The following is a 25,393-nucleotide window of genomic DNA, read 5'->3' as shown; positions in this document are numbered from 1 at the left end:
GACTTCTTAAAATCTCTAATGCACCCTGACTCTGTGCTTTAAACATAGTCTAACCACAGAGATTAACAGTTACATTATGAAAACAGAACAGATATGTACAAACATATGCACTTGGCCCCTAAGATGTTCAGTTTATCAAATATTTCTCCTCCACAACCATCAGCCATGCTAACTGATCAGATCGGGAGTGCTGATTCCTTTATTTGTTCCTACACAAACAGAGGAGTGTAAAACAACAAAACCATGTTTTATTACTAAATGATGCTTAATTTAAGAAGACAGTGTTCCTTGATCACGTATTTGACTATTCATTTAAAGGAAAGAGAGGCTTTTCTGGAGGAGAGTTCAGAGCAGGAGCCTGATTTAGGTGCTCTATACCATGTGCTGCTTCTCTTTCTATCGCATACGTAACTTAAGTGAAAGATCAGCCTGCTAAATTTACCAGCTAATGTAGGTACCTAAAGCTGGATGTATGAACAAGTTCAAACGTTAATGACGATAAAACCTAACCTCCTCAGGAAGCTATGTTGGTAAACCATATGGCAGTGTCTGGCAAAAAGAAGTAGGAAATTATGAGTTAATAAGAGGTAAACCTTGGAAAGAGTATGTGGTGGTCATCAGAGGAAAACAAATTATGTAGGTATGTCTAGGAAAATGAAACATAGTAGATAGAGAACTAGTTATCCTCTGAATTCAGGGTTTAAAGGTTCTCCATGTCCTCCTCTTCTTTTAAATCATTATCCCTGAAATTGTGAGAGACTGTGGCCACACTGAGGATTCACAGAATGCAGTTACTGTCTTCGTTCTTACTTTCTATCACTCATACACACTCCCACAGGTTTTGTTTTACTATTACTGTGTCCAGGGATACCTGAAATTAAACACAGTAACCTTTTTCAAATTGTGTAGAATTATCACTAGAATTGATCTATACTTCCAGATCATATACAGTCTTGGATCTTACTTCAAAGAGTTGCTCTTGCCACAAATGCAAAAAAATGCATCCTTTGGATGAAAAGCTTCTTCATTTGGAAAAGCAGTCCTGAAATTATTTTTAAAGATATAATTGTTAAGGAAATGTTCATATTAACAGCACATCACCTTCCAGAGATATTATCATGGAATGACCATCTTAGTCACTGCATACTTGTATTCTGTACAACCTGTACTTAAAGGTTTTTTCCTCATAACATGCAGTACCTAACGGATTTTTCATAACTTCCCATTTTCTTCCATTTATTATAAATGAATGATGCACCAATAAACAAAACTCAAGTATTAGTTAAAAAAACCCACCTATAAAAATAGAACTGCTACATGCTTCAAGACATCTAGCTAAGTTTGAGACATGACCCTCCACAGATCCTACAAGCTTACACAGTGATGAAGTCAGTCATCACACATGATGTGCTATTTTCCTAATTTTTATAGATCAGAGCTGTGTCAGTAACAGTGCAAAGCTGCAAATTTCCCTGGCATCTTCAAGGTTATTTGCAACACTATTTTTGACCAGACTCCAGGGCATCCAGAAATGCTTGCTGTATTAGTGCATCACACTAGTGAGTAAACGAACAACAGGCCAAACACATGGAAATGTGTTGGAGCTACAAGATAGGCACAGAGCCAGCTGCAGACTCCTGGTAAACCTGATATGCTCTGGACATGGCTGGTTTACTGAATTTGATTCTAGTTATCCATGCACAGACCCTTATCAACAGAAGCTACAATCACAGCCCTCTCCAGGCTAAGAAAGCTACTTCCTGTTGGATATGTAATTTCATGAGGTTTTTTCTGATTACATCCTTTATGCACTATCTAATCTTGCTAACTCGTGATTTCATCCACCCTGTCAGCAAATTTAAAATGAGCGCTTCTGGCCATTAACATAATACATTGAATTTTGTCCCTTCACCCTTGTACTTGCAGATCCAACCTAACTGGACAGACACTTATCTGGGATAAAGACCTGCCCTAGATGCTCTGGAGTAAGCTTAACTAGAATAGAATTTATCTATTGTTTCATTCTGCAAGTGAAGTTTGCAAGCCACAGAATTTCAGTATCATTTAAATATTCTTGAAGAAGTCTCTGTTAAATGGTTGACAAATGGAAGTTCAGTGACAGAAGCAACAAAGCCAGGAATCTAATTCTTCCTCCCCCGGAGGTCTTAGCAGGTGTAGTGACATCCGTTCACCACGTCTAAGAGCTCAATCACCATAGTAACTGCAGTTAAAAACTGAAGGAAAAAAATCACTCTCCTGGTTCAAAGAGAATATATAACCTCTAACTGCTAACCTGCCTGTGCTTTCCAGAAGATGTATCTTCAGAGTTTGTCTTTGCTTAGCTGAGTGAAAAGTCACACAAATGTTTCAGGGAAGGACAATTCAGTTATTTTACAATGACTTCATGGTTTAATATATTTGGTGAGCTTCACACAAGGTATTAAATCAAGCAGTATCACTGCCATACACAATGTATAACACATGCTATCTGTTAAACTTTCACTGATGTATCTACAAGACAAGACTCAGCTCTACAGATATGAGCATGTCCCCAAGATACACTCATCTCTCAGTGTAAGTGCAGGGACATCTTTGGACAGGGATCTTTTTCCACCAGATTGTGAAGATTAATACAAAGCCTGATTTTTGCCATTTAAAGGTCAATACAGGATGAATTTCTTGATCTCTTCTGATCAAAACCGACCATGCAACACCACTTAACAAATTTCACTGCAGCTGTTTCAGGGTGATCCTGAGGCAAAGCAGTTCACTGTGGAAATGGTACCACTCGTAGCTTTGCACATCTTAAGTTAAAACTGCAGGAATGTTTCCACCTGGCAGCTGGTTTCAAGGCAGAGACTCTCATTGCACCAAACCTCTGTGCCTGGAGCTAGTGAAGGTTCCTGCTGCCCTTGTACCAGAATTAGAGGCTGATTATGCTCCACAATTCACTTACCTTCATACACAGATAGCATTTAAACGTATGGCTTGTCCTCCATGACAAGTACCTAAGTAGATTTTAGGTCAGCTCTCCGACTGGTTAAATCTGGCTTTTTTTTTTTTTTTTTTTTATATTGCCATTCGTCAGAAATTACCATCTTGTCAAGGATTTCCCTTGCCTTTTCTCACTTAATATTGTAAACCATCTTCCCTGTCTAAAAGAAAGACTATGATAAGTCAGCTATCAGATAGTAACAGAACTGCAGAAGTCTTTTTTTTCCCAACACATTTTTGGGCTTTGTAGGATTGTACAACATTCTTCATTGACCCATACCATTTGCAGCCTTGAGGGAATCTCTGTCCTGACTTTACCTTCACAGGTCACCCCCACTTAAATATTCTTAGCATGTTCTCAAAGTCAGATTTTTGGGACAATACCTGCTGCAAAAAATATATAGTCTTAGCTGTATTTAGCTAAAAATAGATTACCATATCAGGGAAGATAAGAAAAATTGGATTTGAACTAATTAATCAATTTTTGTACTGATTAATCAATTATTGTCAACCTAGACTTTCCTGAACTATTCAGCTGGATTTGTGAATCCAAATTCAAAACAAATTGCCTTTCTTTCAGTGCTAAAAGAGTTTAACAGAGACAAAGTGAGACTTTTTTTGCCTTTTCCTTGCCTTCAGCCCACACATGCCTTAGGTATTGAAAGAAAATGCACGTTTCCTGAAGGACACCATTCTGGAAAAAGAAAGCCCTACTGTGTTTCAGAAGAACACGTAAATATATATATGTATGTATATATAGCATAATTCTGTGTGAAACTGCAGAAATGTGATAAAATTAAGCAATTTTTTTTTTCTGTTTAGCTATTTCTCCACCTAAAGACACAATTTGGAACAAAACAAGAACAATGTGCTTTTCTCAGTATTTATTTTTCCTCTTGTGATCATGACATGCCTCGGGTTTTCTCTGCAGGTTGGGGGAGATGATCCTTCCCCTCTATTCAGCACTGGAGAGGCCACCTGGAGTGCTGTGTCCAGCTGTGGGCTCCTCAGTACAAGAGATGTAAGGAGCTACTGGAGAGAGTCCAGTGAAGGGCCACTAAGATGATGAAGGCAGTGGAGCATCTCTTGTAAGAGGAAAGGCTGAGATAGCTGGGACTGTTCAGTATGAAGAAGAGAAGGCTCAGGGGGATCTTATCCATGTATACAAACACATGAAGTGAAGGTGAAGAGGACAGAGTCTTCCTCTTTTCAGTGGTGTCCAGTGCCAGGACAAGAGGCAATGGGCACAAACTGAAATACAAGAGGTTCTGTCTGAACATGAGGAAACACTTTTCTGCTCTGAGGGGGACTAAACGCTGGCACCAGTTGTCCAAAGAGTTTGCAGAGTCTTCATCTCTAGAGATAGTTGAAAGCTATCAGAACATGGTCTGGAGGAACTGGCTCTCGATGGCCCTGCTTGAGCAGCAGGAGTTGGACAAAATGATCTCCTGAGGTCTCGTCCAACCTCTGCCATTCTGTGATTCTGTATAACCCATGAAACAAAATCTAACCACTTAATGAAATAAAACCAGTATTATTGTGAACAGTTAAGATCTGCTACCACCTTCACAGAAACTTTTAATATGTAAGACAAATACAAGCAAAATTTAATAAAAATACAGACTTAGAAGCATGCATTCTCTCAAGGAGATTTATGGAAGCATTTGTTTTAAGCAGCCAAAGGAGAAAAGTGGATAATAAAGTACTAAGCATCAAATTGCAAATACCAACTTTATAGTAAAGACATGTCTAGGCCTTACTAAACCACTCCTGTGATGGATTGTTACCTAAATGCTTTGGATAAAGAGATTTGGAAAGACAACTTGGGAATCTCAGCTCTGTTCTTGCAAGTCAGAAGGCAACTCCCATAACATCAGGCACTTAAGGCTAGGCACTGGGGCTCTTGTCAGTTCCAAATAAAAATTCTTCCTTCAGCAAAATTCTAACTGAAGTTCAAACCAAGAATTTTACAGAAGAGGTATTGATTGGTCCACAAACACTGGGGGGATGAAAAGCAACTCCATTGTTTTTCCATTCTGTGCTATTTCAAACGATGCATTATTAACAGTTTGAAACATGAAAGCATTAATTTACTAAATGGCAAGGGACTGAGATGAAAGAAGTCAGTCCATTTTTTTTCTCCTGTTCTCATTTTTTTGAATGGTGTAAAACTAGCCAGGTACCACAACAGCAGACTTACTCTGCTTTAAAACCCTCACTCTGTACCATTAATGATTAATAGTTGACCTACAAAGTAATAGAGGGAAACTTTCATTGTCTGTGTGGATAAGCTGCAAATTTTGGCACTCTCACCTTATAGAAACAAGTAGCTGATTATTCCCTGCTTATCAACCACTGAATTTTGTGAGTACCTGTGGAGCAAAGCACTACTGAATGTCATTGAAGGTGTCAAAAGCTAGACTTTATTAACCAGCAGAGACAAGAAAAAGTTCAGGGTTGAGGGCACATGAATTTCTAACAGGGACAAGGGAAAAAACAGGGTAACAGACAAAATAAAATACAGGCAGTATGCACTTTCTTCAGTTTAGAGGTAATACTAATTTTTAGGCACCTAAGTGCTTTTGGCTCAGATGGTCTGGAAGAATAATTTGGATTTAAATTAAACTTTGTGCTCACTTAAAAATAGGTTTGACCAACACTATTCAATTTCTATTTAATTACAGTATAACAATTAAATTTCCAGAAATGCCTAACAAAGTCAAATGAAAATACGAAATAAATTTAGAATCAATATTTAAACCTCTTTGGAACATGTATTATTTGTGGAATGTCCTAGATGGATACCAGTACCATCCAATACAATCTCTCAACAAAGTAACATTCAGACTGATTACACAGTTTGTCAGAAGTTTGTTCTGGTAGTTGCTTTGTGCAACCCAGATTTCTCCTCTGCCCCACTGATCACTTTTGACTCTGCGTGACCCCTCGACCATGCTGGCAGAACTCTCTCTGATAGACAGAACACCAAACCACATAAAGGAACAGATGTCAGTAAAAATAACTCATTAAAAAAACCCTGTTATTTTGAACCCAGTTCATTTCCTCAGTCTAGTTTATTTTACAGCTTCACAACAGCTGGAGAGACACAGCTGAAGAAGCTGTTGTAGGACAAGCTTGAGCAGCAAGAGAAGGGGGACTGCGTAAGCTGTCTGTGCTACCAAAATAAATGCTGCCAAGCAACAGCTTCAGCACTCTTGCAGCCAACTTTCCAACATGGTCCTCCTTGACTGTGAATAAACAGGGACCTAAGGAAAGGACTGTTTTGATTCTGTTGCATCCTTCCGTATCTGATTACTAACACCTGCTGTAAAAGTTTGAACTATGGATTTCTACAAAATAGAACCTAAATGAAGACATCAAGTATATCACCATCACTATACAGAACTAGCCATTCAGTATAAACCTGAGCTAGCTTAGAGCAAGAAACCTAGAAGGCAAATACTCCAACAAAGCAATACAAATACCTTTGCCATTGGGTTCCATGTACATCTCTTATCTGAGCAAAATCATGTTTTGTGATACGCTCATGAAACTGGAACATTTTCTGAACAAGTATACAATGAAACTGTGCTAGAAATGTAATATGACTAGGGAATTATTAAAAAAAAATGCTTGCTGTACCTGCTTAGATTCTTTTCTACTTGATGAAAAGTATTTTCTATCAGCTGCAGTATTTCTAGCATCAGAAAGCTTTTATTTGCTGTTTTCCCCCAGATATATCTGCGTCTTGGATCAAGCTCTGATGTTATACCATTACACATGCAAGGCGTATCAATTAAATCTTTCTGTTGCTCTGTATGGACACAAAGCAGAAACCTCTTTCCCATTTCACAAGTGACTCAGCACACATGACATTATGCAAACTCTGTGACTGAGGAACATTTTTCCACTTCTGGGGCTGTAGGTGTATGTCTAGTCACACTCCCACACAGTGGTAGTATGAGACCCACAAACACATCCTGGTTCTGCGACGGACCTGGCATGCAGGCTGGGAGGAAAACACTCCACTCGCCAGCCAGGCCTCATCAACATACATCACTCTCGCAGTCTGCACATAGATGAAGAATCTAGGACACAGAGACAAAATGTCCACATTCTGAAAGAACACAGCAGACAGTAAGAAATATATGCCAAATATAAAATAAACTGGAAAAAAGCACCCCAAATAATCCAGTACCTAATCTCTGTGCATGTCATCTTCTTCTCTGAATAAGGGGATATTTTTCTGAGCTGTTCCCAATTGGGTCTGTTTGCAAATCAGTCCTGGCCATCTCAGCACATGGCTGATATAAAGCAACACAATGATGATGGCTCTTCCTGAGTCAGTACTGATGCCATTGCTTCAAAGAGGACAGCAACAATGAAAATGATTGCTTGCCATCACTTAACTTTTGATTTTCTTAATTTTGTCCTTAATGACATAAACTTCCAGTGTGTACATCCCTTCAGACATTACCTTCATATCTATTTCTGTACCATGGATCTGTTGAGCTACTGTTTTGATGATTCCAATGACAATATCCTGGAGACCTTCTCTTTCCGAATAGTAATGAAGAATGAGTCCCTTCCCCTTCTCTGCATCAGTGCATCTAAAGGAAGGGGCTCGCATACCCGGGTAAATAGTAGCAAGGTGGTCATGCAAAGCATCCAGGTTCTGGAAGAAGAAATCAGAAACATGATTATAAAGCATTCACTTATTAGTTCTGAAGAAAGTAAGTACATATTCTGTCTAATCTGCACATCGCCTTTCTCCTACTGCTCACACTCCCCTGTGCATTTGCCTTATTATCTACAGAACTGTTATCATAGCAGGCTTTTCAGGTAGCTTGTGATTGTACTTTCCATCTTCTCTGGCAATATTTGGATGATGAATGGCATCAGAATTAGCACTATTAAAAATTACTCCAGATAGTAAGAATTCATGCTTGACTATGCTGCATTCTGAAACACTCCGATGATTAAAGACCTTGTCTGTTTTTCTCGCTCCTGTACCTCACCCATTTTCATCCCTTCCAAATTCTAGTCCCTACAGTCACCTCTTCAGGTGTGAATTTAGATGTCAGATACAAATACACGTCTGAATAAACATGAATCTTTTTCCTTATTTTCAATGAAACAGGATAGTTCTGACATCATAATAGTCTACCCAAGTTTACAGGACCTGGCAAAGTCTCACATTTAAAGTGAAGATTTTAATGATTGAAAGACCAATCTCAAATACATACTTTATTTGTGAATAACTGAAGAAATACTAGAATACATAGAACATATCACAGCTGCTGTAATAATGTTTCAGAACAGGTTATTCAAGAAAGGGAAAAGGTCTCCTATTTTTCCAGCTGATGTCCCGGACATCTTATGTATTTAACTTTAAATTTTGACCAGACAATTTGCTATCTGGGGAGGAAAGAAAAATGATAAATTGATAGGCATATCGAATACAGACATTAAAGAGAACAATGAGATCAAAATCACACTAAAACACAACTCTAGCTCCAACTTTGATTATGAAGCAATTATCAAGGCTTCAGTTTACTAACTATTGTATATTTAAACAGAAAGAGCAACCTAGAGCAACCCTGCTGGGTAGCACTGCAACCCACATAATGATTTACCTATGCTGTAAAATTCATACAAGTCCTTTATATCTTAAGTCCAGAACATTACTGCATATTTTAAATGTTGTTCTCCCACACCCCCCCCCCCCCCAGGTAACTGCTAGCATAATGTTTTGCAAATTGTCTTCTCCCAATACAAGGAAAAGTAAGCTGGATATATATTTAATGTGCTGTCTGGGCCATTCTCCACCTTTCATGAGCATCGAATTTGTGGAAGCATACTCAACATGGTACCATGTGAGCTGTGAAGTGCTGGAACAGCTGCCTCTTCTCCTGGGAGGCCTCCAGAGGAAATGAGACTCAGAAATTAATTCCGTAGGATGTACTCAGCCTGGAACTTCCTCCTTCAGTTTTTTAGTGTGTTTCAAATTCATGTTTTTGTTGCTACATCAACACTTCCAAATTAAAATTTGAAGAAGTGACAATCTGGGAGTCAATTCATTCCAGCTGTCAGTGAGCATTCAATTTCAGAAAGTATAATGCTTGAAGGCAAATTCTGTAAGATCTTTGCAGGGTTCAAGACAATAAATTGGAAGAGATAGCTTTGAAAGAGTGTGGATGAGAAAAGAGCGAGAGAACTGACTGGCTCCAGGGGATTGCCCCCCTGTCTCCTTAATTGGGTGCAGAACTGCTCTTTCAGTACGCATGCCTCAGAAACAGCTGGGATATATTGACCTTTTGGAAAAAAACTCTTAATGAGATACATGGGAAAAGATTATAATCTTCCAGCTACACAGTCAGCAACATATGAAGAATTTCAAAAAGGAGTTTGTTATGGGAGGATAATGTCAAGGACAGAATTTTTATAAGATGGTTGTCTAATTATTCACATTTAAGTCCAGCACAAGTGTTGTTAACAAATTACAGTAACCCCATTCTGCAAGACCACTTTGCCACCCTACTACCCCATTGCTGACTTTGTCCAAGCAGTGTCACAGGCGAGCCCATGTGATATGCCCTTCAGACTTTACTCTCTAACCAGCCAGAGCGGAGGACTTGTCCAGAATGTATTGCAGCTGCTTTCCAGTCCCCTATGTGTCTTTTCTTCCTATGCTTACTGATTATGGGGTGAGCTAAGCACTCACTGTATTCAGAACTCTGCTACAACACACAGTGAAGCAGTACAGATGTGCTTCCAGACAAAGGAGCTGAAATCACTCCCAGATCCTGTCACTTAGACATTGTTATCGTCACTCCCACTCCTATTTTTTGTTGTGTTTGATCCATTGTAAAGTGACATTGCAGCTTCTGGAAGAATAAATGTGTCTTTTTTTCCTAGCTTGTTCACCTGCTGTGGGCCAGAGATGCAGTCAGGAACAGAAAATAATAGGTTAAGCTCTCCCCCTGAATAGTTGGATCCTGGACTGCTCAGATGTATGCCAGAGCTTCTGCTGGGACCAGAGACACTAATTCTAGAGCACTGGAAAGCAGTGATCAGCTCCATGGTGAAACACAAAGGGATCTCCAAGAAAGAACAAGCAGTGATACTAAATCAGGCAGGTCCTGGCCTGTCTAAAAGCAAGAAGGTTGTGATTGGCACCTGAAATACAAAGATATGCTGTTCAGCTCCAAGGGGTACAGAGCATCTGGAAACTTTTCTAGAAGAGGAATTAGTTCCCTGAAATTTATTGCCCTGCAATTATGGACAACTAAATAGCCATGTAAATGATTCCCTAAATGAACTAACCACTACTCCAGTGTTTGATTTTCATTCAGTAGAAAGCTACTGAACATAACACAAGAGCACACTTTGGGTTTCTTAGGAAGTATCTCCTTTCACACCGCTTCTCTTTGGCACAGTGACTTTCAATATGATTTGCAATTTTTCCAGGCCTGTATTTTTCATAGAAAGTATAAATATTAGATTTAGTTGTGGTATCTTTTTCCTCTTTCATGAAGATTGAAGTACCTGTGTTTCATCTATGAATAAACTAAATTTTCCCTGAGATGTCAAGGGAAACAGAACATAAATATGAGATTTATTTTCACAAGCTTTAAAAAGCTGCAGCCCTCAATTATTTCGCATAACCTGGACTCAGTACGGATTTCAAAAAGCACATTTTGGAACTCAATTATGTATTTTAAGAATTTGACAAAAGTTCAGCACATTAAAACCAATCTGCACCTTTTTTGTAATAGGTTTTATAAATTAAGTTTCCTCACCTAATCTGACTGCTGGAAGATGCAAAAGTAATAAATCACAGATAACACTGATTTTCCATCATAATAAAAAGCTAAAAAGTACAGTTCTGGCACATCTACCAATACATTAGTCCTATTAAAATTTACAGAAGTGTATAGTAACTAACATCATCTGTTAACACTGAAATTCAAACAAAGCAGCTTAAAATAGTCATTACAAGAATATAATTGTAAGCTGTTCACACTTTTACAGAGGTTTGGTGTGCACTACAAATGTGTCCGGTCTTTTATCATCATACACGGTAAGTAATGGAAAAATAAGTATACTTTATGGGAAAGAGGATGAGGGAAAGCAATAGGGAAGGACTCGTGTATGCATGTGTACCCAAACTGATGGAGTAACAGGTCAGCTACACTTTTTTTTTTCCTCCTCCCCTATTCTTACTCAACACTAACCACAACTTCAGTACATAAGTCATCTTTAAAAATTACACATTTATCTGAAGACTTCCTTTGAAGGCAGCCTGTGAATGAAGCTATGAAATATAATGGATGTCACATCCCATAGACAGACAATGGTATACAAATCACACACAGTATGCACATGCTGGAGCATACACAAACCCTGTCTGTCTGCCCAGCAATTACACTCCATGTGTTTATTCAAGAAATCTGGGTTGATTACATCTAGGATGCTCTGGAACAATCCATATTTTGGGGCAGGTCATGAGACACAGAAGTAAATATTCTAATAATCCAAAGAACTATGCACTATGTTCTTTCCACTTATTATTGCTGGACAGATTTTAAGGGAACAGATGACAAGAGTCTGATAAATTTCCTGTGAAAAACAATAGAGATTTGACATTCAGGTTTTGGGCAAACTCCTATGAAATCTTAATCAATTCAGTGTTTTTAAAGTCACTGCAGCACACAGTTCTCTCCCAGAGTGATATCACAAATTTTAAATCTAAAGTGGTTTTTTGAAGTGAACCATTTTCAGGTGACAAAAAAAGGAAGTGCATTCTACACTTAGAAATCATAGTTTAGAAAAGTCACTACATTTCTCCCATGCTACTGAAAAAATAATAATTTTGTTTTGTTTTACAGTGCAGTATCACACTGTTCTGCAGCTAGGAAAGCACAAAAATTGACTTAAACACTGCTCTTCTATCCCACCCTCATGGATAATTATGTCTTAGAGATAAGCTGTTTATGAGCCCTAGCTCTGTACATAATGTATCTATAATTAGTCAAAGAGAACTTAGGACAAGAAATATACTACAAATCTGAAGACCACATTTTCTGTTAATATAAACAAGGTAAGTCTTTTTGAATTGGTGGGGTTTTTTCATGTTTCTTGTACTCCATACTTTTGCTACATATGAAAACTTCTGTTCAAACATTTCCTTTGGAATTTCAAGTGAAATTTTACATTTATGAATGCCTCTGCAACCCCATCTTACTGCCTTTTCACTCCTTTTCAAATGAGACTGAACAGTCAAAGGTGCTATGGGAAAATTATTATTCTATCAGGTAATTGAATAATATATTAACTAAGAGGGAAAGAGAACAATGCCAAAACTGCTAAGCAGTGGAAAGCTCTATAGAAAAACAAGGAAGAAAGTTTTCAGACACCTCTCCACAAATAACTAGAAGATTATACAGCACAACCTGTATCTCCAAATCTCAGTCTAATCTGTTGACTAGACCACACTTCTGTTCTGGTATCTGAAATAACTTGGCATAAAATTCTTACCTGCAAAAACTCTCTGACGTTTGAGCCCAATACACGCAGAATTGTATCATAACCAGATTCTTGACAAAACACAAAAAACATCTTCCCAAACATTTGAAGAATCTCCCCAGCATTTAGATCTAGTTAAAACAGGAAAATATGACTCAGTCCAAACACTGCATTTTATGCACTTTGCTTACTACTTTAGTCTCATATTCATAAATAAGAAAAACAGTACCTAAACTTTACCCAGATACAGGAGATCAAGAATATGAGAAAAATGAGATTCAGGGTCCCCACGGTAAATAATGAGGATCCAATACAGGAATTTCATTAGGATTTACCAATTACCATTACGACTTTGCCACACTGCACATTTCACACATGTATACATTTTAGATTTTGATATAGGTAAGACATGACTACTTGAAAATAAAGGAACTCAGTACTGCTAACGTCAGGGAAGTTACTTCTGGTTTACAATAGCATGAAAACACATCAGCTGCTCCAACACAACTACTACAGTCATCATAGTCTTATGGGTTCTTGGCTAATTACTGATTCAGAATAAATTCATACATGCTTGGGTCTGCAAATAAAATAATGCTCACGGGCATAATTCTATCTTTTAAATTCCAGACCAGTGCAGCAATGATTGAAAATGAATGAGACCCAAATCAATGGCAAATGAGATGTGCCCATGTCACAGATATTTCTGTAACTCAGCAGGCTTGTTCAGCAGAGAGATCAAGGAATCATTCATGGGCTGCTCTTGCAGCCGTGGTTGAAACCTAGGTGTATTGGCAAGGTAGTTACAGCCATATATTGTTACTTCACAACTCCTTGTAACAGACCATGCTCTGTGGATGAGTTATATTACTGCAGTTTAAGGTGTACCTGTGACTTGGAATACTTTGGAAGTAATAAGTATCACTTCAAGGAATAAAAGGAATAACAATATCTTGTATAAATTTTTTAAAAATCCTTATTTCTGAGATGTAAAAAATCTCTTTGACCAATATCCTATTTTCACTTCCTCTGTGCTAAATCCTGCCTCTCTGCTACATGGATTTTTGTGGAGGGGTTTATCTTTTATGTGATAAATGGGCAAAGAATATATCCATATTACTTACTAAGGACCTTGCTTGCAGCTGCCACCAGATCATAGGTTTTGGAATCATCATAAATTATTCTGACAAGAAACTGCCCTTCTTCATCCAGCTGTGCCTCCTTCCTGAAAAGAAAATAGAACAAAATATTTTTGGCTAAGGAAGAAGCACCATATTGGTAAGTCAATTATATATTGTTTGGTATTAGTCTTTTAAATAAAATAAGTTTGTAGGTTCTATCTTTAAGAAGCTACTTAAAATAGAAAATTAGAAATAAATCTGTTCCATATTGCAGAGCCATTAAGGTACAATACAAGTATTGCAGTCCATGTGTGTTCTGAAAATAATAATTAGCTGTGATAAAATAAAAACAAATTTTTAGTACATAGCCTCACAAGGAAGTTCCTGAACTAATAAATACAGGATCTGAATTTTAAAACAGGGGAATATCCAATAATCCAGCCCAAGATGGGCTCTTTAAACACTTTTTAAGCAAGTGCTTTCATTCCTTCCAATTTTGATTATACTTTATTTACAAAAGGCATGGGATGTTTTTAACAACCATTTGCACATATCTTCAAAGAGGAATCTAAAATCCAGATGTTGGTACCTAATCAAATACCTTTTTTCTCAGAATTCTACATATACCCAGTAGATAGGAAGAAAAAAAAAAAAAAGATGCTGGGATTTTGTAAGGCCTCGTTCTAGCATTGCACATCAGTTGTTCATGAGTAAAGTGTCACCACCTAGCCAAAGCACAATAAAAATATACATTTCTTCACTAAAGGAAACAATTCTCAACCCCAGGTTGAAGACAAGACTCATTTATATGTCACATGCACACTTACTAAGGTGCTAAGTAAAAAACCAAAACAACTCTGATGTTTTTCAGCATCATTTATTATTCTTTCCAGGTTGAACACTGAGTCAGCAGCTCATCCAAAAGCAAAACAACTCTGTAGGCTATTTTTTTTTCCCTAAGGAAAATAAGTGGATATCCCTAGGCAATGAACTGTTGTACCTTACAAGGCTTGCATTTGACACAAGTGAGTTACTGGGGAAGGCCCACAAGTGTCTTCCTCCTTGATTTACCCCATGTGCTTAACACAGGAGCCAGGCTACTGGTGCTGCTGGGCAAGCAGACCCCAGGACCCTGAAGGGCCATCTGTCCCATGTGGCTCGTCCTGCCGTGCACAGAACATGCCAATGGACATGGCCCCGACTCTGCCCTGTTACAAGTGCAAGACATATTCTGTGTTTGCTTATTTTCATCCCCTGGCACATTCTCCTTCAGCAGAGAGAGTGAGACGTGCAAGGGGCACACTGCGGCCTCTGATGAAGCCATGTTCCGTTTGTTGAAGTCCTCATCTGGCAAAGAAGCACAGCCTCCCTTTTCAGTGTGTATTTTTTTATATCATGTTCTGTGGTCCTGTCTACAATGACCCTCTACAGAGACAATGTGCTTTGCAGAAATAGTGACAAAAGAGGAGACATTTGAAGGTACTAATTGTCTAATTTATGTGCTTAGAATGTATTTTAGCTCAGCACACCTAATATGATCATGGCATGGATAGTATCTTCGCAGGTGGAGGGTCACAGCTACCTCATTAAAAAGAAAATATACCCTTTCATCTAAATGCAGCTTTATGCTGCATGACACTTCAGAAAGACAAAAGAAAGACGAAGAGGTAGGAAAGCTTAGAATAGAATGACTGAATCACTCCATCTTATGTCACTCCAAAAAAAAATTAGTACAGGGAGCTGGTTCTTCAGAAAAAGCCTTAGAATTAGATAAAATATCAAAAAGGCAGACAATGAGGTAGTTTTTTATTAAAAAATAAGCACATCATGCAAATCAAGACATTCATCAACTCAGGACTGGAATAATTCTTTTTCTAACATACAATGAAAGAGAATCATCAATAAAAAGTTATTTACTAGTACCATGGTAATGAAGGGCTTTTACCAGAGTAGGACACAAATGTTCCTTGAGATAAGGCTCAAATAAACACATTAAGAGCCAGTATTTCTAACTGCTCTAAATTTCTAATGGTCATCAGAGGAATTATAATCCTATAAAAAGTAGATTCTAAATCTACTATGTAAAATCCTATATCCCCTTTTACATCAGAATCTTTGTCCCCATCATCACAACATGATCAACCATTAATCCAAAGTCTTTGACTGAAACCTAGATTCTAATTTTTAGAGCAGCATAATATGTTTTAAGAATGAAGTAATACAAAACAATAATGACTGCACAACAATTCAAGCATTTACAAGTTGTAGTGGAATTATCCAGCCATACAAACAGACCATTTCCTGTGTTACTCAAAGGGGAGAGAGGTCTGAGAATTAAGTACTCTTGTTCATCTTAAAACTGCTAGAAGGCAGATGGTACTGCTGACAAGGTCTGATTCCAATCTCATATGTAGTATTCTACTGAACTAAATGAAATTATTTGTCATTTAACCCTCCAATTAATAATCATCACTCTTTAATAATTTGTTCAGCATCAATGAAGTCTGGAACCCATTATCTTCTTTTTCCTCTTCATATTCCTTTAATCTTGCTCATCACATTCTTCCTGCTGACCAGAAATTATACTATATTGCTTTTATATTTCAAAAATATATCTACTTTCAAAAATTAATTAATGAAGTGTTGTAACTGCTACCTGAAATATACATTTCTATACTCACTCTACGAATGGGTGTAATGAGCTAAAAACAAGCTAAGCAATCTTCCTAAAGTGATATGGCAAGGCTATAGGGAAGATGAGACTAAACATCCTACATAATTCTGCATAAAAGGAACATCATTCCCTATCGAAAGGCATGAAAAATATTAATAAACTTAATGGGGGTGTTTATTTTCAAACTCCAAAATATTTTCCTACTCCAAAATAGTACTTCTGGTCCTCTCCCCCCGACATTCTCTGAAAACTTCAGATCAGCCTGCAGGATATTGTCTCACTGATTCCTGAAAACAGCTCCCATGCCACATATTCCTTCTTTTCCTAAGTAGGAGGAGAGCTGGAGTTTAGTGCGAAATATTGTCTTGAAGCATACGAGGTCAGTCAGGGACAAGAAGGTAAAGTTTACATTTCCTAAGAACTAAACGGAAATTATTATTAGAAAAGAAAACCATCTTGATTCTTTGATTCTCATACCATGATATGTAACTGTTATGTAACTAAGTCAGATACAGTTTGGACGAAAGTTTGTGAAGGCGAACAGATTTTCCCACATCTCTGATACACACTGTGCTTTCTTTTAGTCTCTCTGATCTCAGCCAAACCACAAAGGATAACACACACATCTGGAAAAGCAATGAACATCCTCAAAAATACTGCATGCTTGCACCATCCAGTCGACAACAGTTTTTGAGTGTGAGAATTTTCTCCATTAAGAATTGAATCTGATGATGCTGGTGTCTCTTTCAAAACTTCTTACATTTCCTTCCAATTGCATTGACTGGAAATTTTCCTGTTTCCTTCTTTGTACCAAGACACACTTCCCTTTGTCTTATTTTGTCTTTAGTTTACTTTGCCAAACTTTTTCCTCAATGCCTGCAGTTTCTCTGATGCACCACTTTTTAAAAGCATCACTGGTTATTTCAATGCCTATTCCATTTAGATTATTTTAGCTATTTTGTTTTTCTCCAGTTTTCTCTAGATCCTTTGGATCACTTACCAGCCATCTTTCCCATTAAAATAACTTTATCAATAAAGCTAAACAAAAAAATAGTTCAATTAGCAATCACATCTGCATTCCTTGGGTATACTTTTCTGGGGTGAAACTCACTGCTCTAAGGCTTCACTCTCCCTCAGTATTACGTCTTGTCAGGCATTCCAGCAGCACAGGAAAAGGACCCTGTGCTTGTACTACAGGCAAATACTCCAAAACAAAACAAAACAAAGTCCTGGCTTTTAGTTATTTTTATTTTAAAAGACAGAGAAAAATATATTTTAACAAATGTAATTCAACAAAAGCTAATCACATTTTGCGAATTTCTAGAAAACTTGTCAAATTAGATATTTACTCCTGCAGGGGATTACACTCCTCACTCAGAACCCTGTGGGCAAAAATCTCTTTGCTTGCTTGTCCTACAAATACGGCAATCTCATGACAATGTCAGATCTAAACCTCTGTCAAAAGATAAACTGCCTTTTTTAAAGCCTGTGCTTGAAAATTATTACATTCCAGAACTTTTTTTTTCCTTTTCAGGACAATTCCTTCTCCATACCTCTAAGACCAGTTGTGCTGGTACATTCCAATTATTTAGATAGATGCTGAGCTGAAATACAATTCAGTTAGATATCTGTTTTTCTGGGTTATTCTTCTGCTGGATGGACTTCCCTGTCTGCTTCATCACCTGGTCACAGAAGTTGCTGTGCGTACAGAACAACGTGTAGCCAGAGTGGCTGAGGACAGGATAGGAAGTTCAGTGAAGCCAGCTGAAGCATTTCCCCTGCCTCCAGTGAGCTGGGTCTGCAGCTTCGAAAGCCTTTCCACCTCCCTCAGTGATCTGATAGCATCAGATAGCATGAGAATTTCCCAAAGTCCTTCTCTCTGAAATATTTGATTAGCCTTAAGACTGCATGTGATGGTGAAATGCTACTGTAAGCTTATCCAAATGCAATGGGAAAACACTCCTATTTTTACAGGAATACTTCTCCTTCAGTAAGTCTACAAAATTGAAGGTCCTCTAATGAACTTGTTTCAGAAAGCATAGCATCACAGCTGTCAGCACCAGAGAGGCTGACCATGATGCAACCAGCAGCAGTCTAGGAAACTGAACAGTCACTGAAATATTCATTCAGGTGAATGGGCAATCCCTAAATTGTTTCCTCATGGCTGCAAATTCTCTCAACTAATTACCTGACCCCTATCTGATCTATCAAAGCTGCCTGCATTTACACTAAGGAGCTGGTTCTACAACAAGGGTGATATGAAGAAATACAGGATCCTGTTGTGAAAACTGTTATAATAAATACTAAAATGCAGCTGCTTTGTCAGCTTTGTGGAGCCACTGAGGTTGACTGTCCATCAACAGTAATTCCTCCAGGGTGACACAGCTGTATTTACCTCCATAATCTATGAGTGCCATGTATGAAAATAAACCTGTCTGTGTGGAAGAACAAGGTATGGCTACAAACCTAAGTATGTGAACTTTGAAAGACCAGAAGGCCACAACTGTTCTCATCTGAACAGATTCCCTCTCCTGGCTGACAGATGGTTCATGAGCTGGGGTTAAAACTGCAGTATAACATGGCATCTTTAGATGCAAAGAATTTACATTTGGCTCACCACATTTCATAGAAAACTTCATAATCCATAGCTTTATGAAAAACTGTGGAATTTCCCTTCAAATGTTTTGCTTCAACCTTTATTCCCAGTTTTTGACCAGATAAAATTATGGGAGTAAATTAGCATAACTAATGTTTTCTGCAAACCGTGGCATTTGATCACAAAGGCACTAACAGTAATAACATGTTGGTGGCTTTCTTAAGGGCTTGACTGGAAAGGAGCCAAAAGCAACAAGCTCTGGCAAATTCCCAAGCGCTGGTTAATTCTTCAGTGAAGGAGCAGGACTACAGTAGCAAACTTTTAACTTTTATATGGCCTTTCTTTCAAAATAACTTCTAAGTCAAATAGAACAAAATTTACAATTAAATGTCTCATTTACATTTCTACAGAAAAAAAAAAAAAAAAAAGGTTGAGTTTTGCTCCTCAATAGTTTACGTTCAAAACTTTTTTAAAAATCCAAGACTTTAATGCTGTTGTCCAAACTGACTCCTGTTGTCAGCACATGGGATGTGATATTTCATGGTTCAAAACTTACATCCTATGTTATGCCTGTCCTAACCGCCACAGTTTGGCAGCCCTTTTTATTTACTCTAGACTAATTTTGAATGATTACACAGCGCTATTCAAGTTGTGGGAAACAGATTCCAGCCCAGACTTTTCTAAAATGCTGTTTTCCTCCAGAATGTTTATACTATCCAGGTTAATGTGAGGAAGTTTACTTGAGAAAGAACTTTAACCATTGCACCATGGAAAATAACACAGCTATATTGAGGCCATTTTTCACATACAGGTTTGACCCTGAAACCAATGGAAAAATTCCTATTGAGTAGATCAAAGCAGGATCAACTCTTAAAGCAGCCTTTCCTCCATCAGTCATGATAACGCCCCCCAAACTGCTGTCGGTCTAGCAGCACAGAACAGTGATACTATGTGTGTACAATGGGCACTTTGAAAATCTTTCCCATTGTGAAACTAGTTTAGTACTTGAAAACACACTACTTATGTTCAAAGGTAATGTTAATAATTCACAGAGATGGATGAAATGTTAAGTGTGGACAAACATTCCAACAAAAACCATTCTTAAAATAGATCTTGCAGTGCAGATTTTTAAACCACAGATTGCACACGCTTTTATTTCACACAGAGGAAATATTTTCTCTATTTTGATGTAGTAAGGATTTTTTTTGCCATCTTTAGAGACTTTACAGACAACACAGTTGGACAAGATGCCACATCAGGTTGGTCTTACTTATATAGCCCGTTACGCACAAAGTAGATTTTAATGTAGTTTTGCAGTCAGACTGTAGCATTTAAAGGGAATTTGAATAAATCATAATCAAGAAGAAGGTTGCTGTGGTCAGAACTTTCTTATTCCTGTGAAGTAGCACTTGCTATCCTGCCTCTGTAGTCAGTCATTAAGCTGGAATTAAGAAAAAAAATTCTTACAGAAAAAGAACCCTTCCCATTACAGAACTTTGCACGCAGTAAATACTGAGAAAATGTAATGGATACAAACAGGAAAAAAAGATGGTACAAGGCTGCATGGAACAATTATTTTCTATTCTGAAGATGCACAGGCTTCTTTGTGATACAACAACATTATTATTTAGAAGCTGCTGGTGTCACTTTAACAGATCATCTCGTGTCCCAAAAGCACAACTGGATCTCTTCCTATCAAAACTCCAGTCTGAAGTGCATGCCCTGGGTGTGTCACCTTGAACACACCACAACAACAGCCAAGACCACCTCTAGGACTTCTTCCATGATAGGTATTGTTTCTGTTGGGACTTTTGCCACCATTGTGCTTAACTATTCTTCATGTACCAAGGATGGAAAAAGTGCTCATTAAATTGAAGAGACGTCAAAACAATCTTAATGACAAAATAACACTACTGCACTTAGAAAACCCAGCACGGTTCTGATCTCACCGATAGGAGCACATCAAGTTTAATTCCCTTCCAAGAGTAACACTATTAAAGAGAATTACATGTGTCAGAACTAAAGATGCTATCAGTGAACCAGAACCATCACTTTGCAGATCTTTTACACTAAAATGGCAAGCTCACTGCTCATTATATTACTTCACAGATGGTCTGTGTTTTCAAAATGCTTCTCATCTTTGTTTCATGGTTCAGAAAGTTGCTTTGTTAAAAATTATTTAAAATATTGAACCGCTCTTCTCACTCCTCCCAAAATGAAAAAAACAGACTTGTACATGTTGTGGATGGTCCAGAGATATTTTAAAACACCCAGCTGGGAAAAACATAAATTATATTAAGTTACAAGATTAAACAAAAATGGGAATCTGTCCAGGAAAATGACGTTCTGGGTAAAATAAATAGGTGTATTTATAGACTTCAGCGTTCTGAGCTATTTCCCAGTTTTACAGGTTGGATATGAGAGTGTTTAATGTAAGTTTTCAAAACAAGATAATCCTAGAAGATACAGTTAACAAAAATACAAGTTCTTTGCTACTATTCCAAATACTAAAAATATTATTAAAAATATAAAGCTAGTATTATTTTGCTTCCTTTTACATAAATGGACTAAAAGGATTGGTATTTTCAAAATATTCTTCCAAGCATTTCATTTATAAGACTGAGTGATACAACACCTGGTATCCTGACAGGTCTAAAAGCACTTCCCAATCCTGGGAAAACTGCAAAGTACCTGAGAGATATTACAAGAATAGTCTCATCATGTTCCACGACATGCCACTATTTCCTTCTAGCCAAGTCTTTCCCAGACGAATGAAAGAATTTGGCATCCACACAGTTTAAACTCCTGACCTCCAAGCAGGTCCTTCCGCTGTGAGGAACTTAAGGAGCAGGAAGTGTAGTGTCCTGACCCTATAAATCTTGTGAATATTAACCTCCAGACCCATGAAGAACCATTTATTCAGCATCAGTTTTAAGAAAACTTGAAAAATACTGCTTAGAATTTTGGAATCATATGAAATAAGGACTTAGAAACATAAACAACAACGAACGTTCCTACTTAATGTCACTTTCTGGATAAACACTCATTAATGTTGAGGTGTACGGATTAATAAAATTAATCTATTGTCCTTTCACCACTAATGGCTTTCCAAAGTCTCTTTCTGACATCTATTTATAAGTAGTCTGTATTTTTTTCAAAATTGTTTTGAGATTGATTGAACAGAACACTCCATCTTCAGCACTGGGTAAACGCATGTGGTGCTAAGGAAAAAAATCAATTTTCATTGTTTTTTCACAACCACTGCAATTAATTATAACTGAGTCCTACATGATGCAAAGTAAGTATGGATTTTCAAACTAAAACTCTAGTAAATAGCCTATTTTTTCATAAGTGTTCATGGTAAAAAGACAATTAAGATAATTAACACAGTATGCCTGCAACATTTTGGGGCATGAAAGAATCAGTAACTTCAGGTAAACTGTAAAGCAAGCATTCTTTATAATAAACTAGTTGTGGGTCGCGAAAGGGACATACCGAGCAAGCTCACAAGCAGTTCAGCAAAGAAGGATTCACATGGGACTGATTAACACCACTGCAATATACAGCTATACATGGCTATGTGGCAAGATTCATAATCCCCCCTCTGTTAGCCAACGGGTCTTTTCTGACAGTTCTGGGAAGAGAAGTACATAAGAAAGGAATAGGAAAGCCAGCAATTTGATGGGAGAAAACCCAAAGGCATTAAGAGGATCATTAAAAAATTGAAGTCCTAGGCACATCCAAACCTACATTTAGATGTTTAAAAGGAGTTTGGCACCAAGGTTCTCTTGCAAATCAGCCCTTGCTGAGAAACATCACAAATAACTAGAAGGCTTTTCACTCCCTTCAACTACCCATGATAACTAAAAGAAATGCCACACCTCACATTCTGTACAGATCTTTGACCCTTATCTCCTGTTTAGTTTTGCATTTTTATTGCCCAGGACACATTGTGGTTATGTATACATAATATGCACACACACACATACACATATACATACACATAAATATTTATATGCATATGTATCTACAAATATAGTTTCTTCAAAAACTTTACATTCTAAGCTGATGATTATCCATCTTCTCTCCTAGCAGAAGTGACGCTGTTAACACTGTAGACATATTGGTATAGACTATGGTACCGCTTTATATGCTTTTTAAAGGGTTGCCCTATATATAGAAACTACGGTCAGCTGCAAACAGAAAACATGACATTTTCCAGAATATTATGAAGAGATAAAATGAGTGTCTCATAAAGAGCCATAAGCATTTGATGAGCTTTTTTTTTTGTACGGGAAAGATGGATTTGGATACCACTTATACTAACATTAGTGAAGTCTGCTCCAAGCCACTTCTGCTGCCTCTCCCTGAGCCTGCATGAGACAACCTACCAGTCACACCCCTGAGTCCACACAACCTGTTCCTTTTCCTCCAGGCTACCAGTTCTTTCAGTACTGAGGCCAGATCCTACTCAGTTAATGCACAACTACTCCGTATTTTATTTTTATCCCATTCATCAATACATAACTTCAGGCTTGATTTACAGCGTAGTTTTCAAATCCAGCTCTGAAAACAGAACTTTACATGCCACCAGCATTAGACCTAGGAGTTACCTGAATTCCAACACCTCTTAAGAGTTTACTGTTCCAACTTGTAAACAACAGTCTCTCATTACAGCTTTTGTGCGTATTTTTCTAGGTTTTGAAAAGGCAAACTACGCTACAGTATGAATTATTATTCCATCTAAACATTGTGCTAAACAACAGTAATAGGCCCAAAACTTGATTTTCACAGGATTTGTCAACAAATATAAATTGAGTTTGCCCTATTAGTAAGCAGAAAAAAACCTCTTTGAGAGGTGAGATTCTGAACTCAGTATATGGACACAGTAATTCAAGCTAGTGCCTTTATTCTGCAGCTACAAAAGGTTTTTTTTATTATCTGCTTTGCTTAAGATGCATAAAAATGGGCAGGTTCTGCTATGCAAGAAATTCCCAGGAAACAAAGCGAGTTTAAAAAAAATCCAATACTGTCACCGGTAAAAAACCTGTAATATATATTCTTAAAGGCAGAGTTGAGTAGATTTTCTATTATATTTGGTTTTATATTATTTACTATTTTGGAATGTAACTGCAAATAAAATTTATCAGAACATCACATCCTGTCAATGAGTTTGTAAGTATCTAAATTCTAGTGGAAGTCAGTGGAAGACATTTTTAAATGCATAAATGAATAAAAGCATCTACCTCTCCTGGCTTAACTAGCCAACCTGCAACAACACTGATGTACCTAACTGCTAGGAATGCCTCAAAAAATTTACTCAATAACATGTATCACCCACATTTTACTGCAAAAGTCACTGAAGTCTGACCTGTTAACCTTCACTGATACGATGCAGAAGTTTCTCTGTCTGCTTAGTTTTCTAAAGGCAAATGATAGCCCTGCAGCTTATTTCACTCCTTCAAATTTTACAGAATTTCCTACCACTTTAGTTGAACACAATTTGAAACTGAGGAGACAAGCTTTCCACTTACATTGTGCCAGGATAATTTCTTAACCCTCAGTTTTAACCACAGCAGGACAGTTACAGAAAACAAATTCTAAAGAGTCAACTAACCTGAAGCCTTGGTAGGTGATAATGTGTGAAGTCTAGGGGAGAACAACAGAAACTTCCTTCCTCATAGGAGAAGTGATTGACTTTTGCTCTTCCTTTGTGTGCACTTGCAGATCCTTGGGTCCATGTAGTCTGTGCTGCTCAGCAGGGTCCCTAGAGCTGGAATCTTGGCATGTAAGAGCATGTGTGGACAGCACATGCCAGCCTCACCCACAGAAGGAGGACAAAAATGGCAACAGCAGGATGATGCCTTCATTCTACATTAAGCATTGAGCACCAGGAAAATAAGACTATTACTTGCTTTCTGCATCCCACACTATGATACAGCCAGCAAATGATACATGACTCTTGGGGCACAAAATGCTTGTTTTGCTACTGTGCAAGTTTCAGCACAGATATTATTTTCTAGAATCAATTAAAAGTAGTTGAACCTCTATGTAGTTACTTTTTGCAAACACACAAATTTTCAACTTCTCTTCTAGTTCTTCCATGCTCATCAGGCTACCCATGTTTTTGTGGGGACTTCTACATAGAAACAGAAGGAAGATGAAGACTGCTGTTGACTGGCTGTGCCATTTCATTTCCCAAACCCAGATCTTTCACGTATCTCTATAGAAAAAATATAATTTATTCTACAGTGTTGTGATGAAGCATTTTAATGCACTTCTTAATAAGATATTTGAGTTTTCATTCCCTTTCTTGGCAACATATGCAAAAGCGTCATGGTTTGAGCAACTAACCTGACATAAATTCAGATTTAGGAGCCTGGGGGAAAACCCTATGTTTGTTTAATCAAATTATACTGTTGGGAAACACAGCAATAAATGACTGTGTACATACTCCCTGCTGACAACATTGCTCTAGGT

The 25,393-nt window shown here is 37.6% G+C and overlaps 1 protein-coding gene across 1 annotated transcript in view; it reads right to left on the bottom strand.

Annotated features, from left to right (window-relative positions):
* The window catches only part of GUCY1B1 (guanylate cyclase 1 soluble subunit beta 1), a 45,205-nt gene that overhangs the window by 14,666 nt on the left and 5,146 nt on the right, over positions 1–25,393 (bottom strand). The window contains exons 3-5 of the mRNA XM_074905664.1: positions 13,647–13,747; positions 12,535–12,653; positions 7,472–7,669 (exon numbers count right to left, since the gene is read on the bottom strand). Coding sequence (XP_074761765.1) covers positions 7,472–7,669; positions 12,535–12,653; positions 13,647–13,747 — 418 coding nt within the window. The remainder of the gene's footprint in view (positions 1–7,471; positions 7,670–12,534; positions 12,654–13,646; positions 13,748–25,393) is intronic.

The sequence above is a fragment of the Athene noctua genome, chromosome 4, assembly GCF_965140245.1.
Source record: "Athene noctua chromosome 4, bAthNoc1.hap1.1, whole genome shotgun sequence".
Taxonomy (NCBI): Eukaryota; Metazoa; Chordata; class Aves; order Strigiformes; family Strigidae; genus Athene; species Athene noctua.
This window is presented reverse-complemented; position numbering and strand designations above follow the sequence as displayed.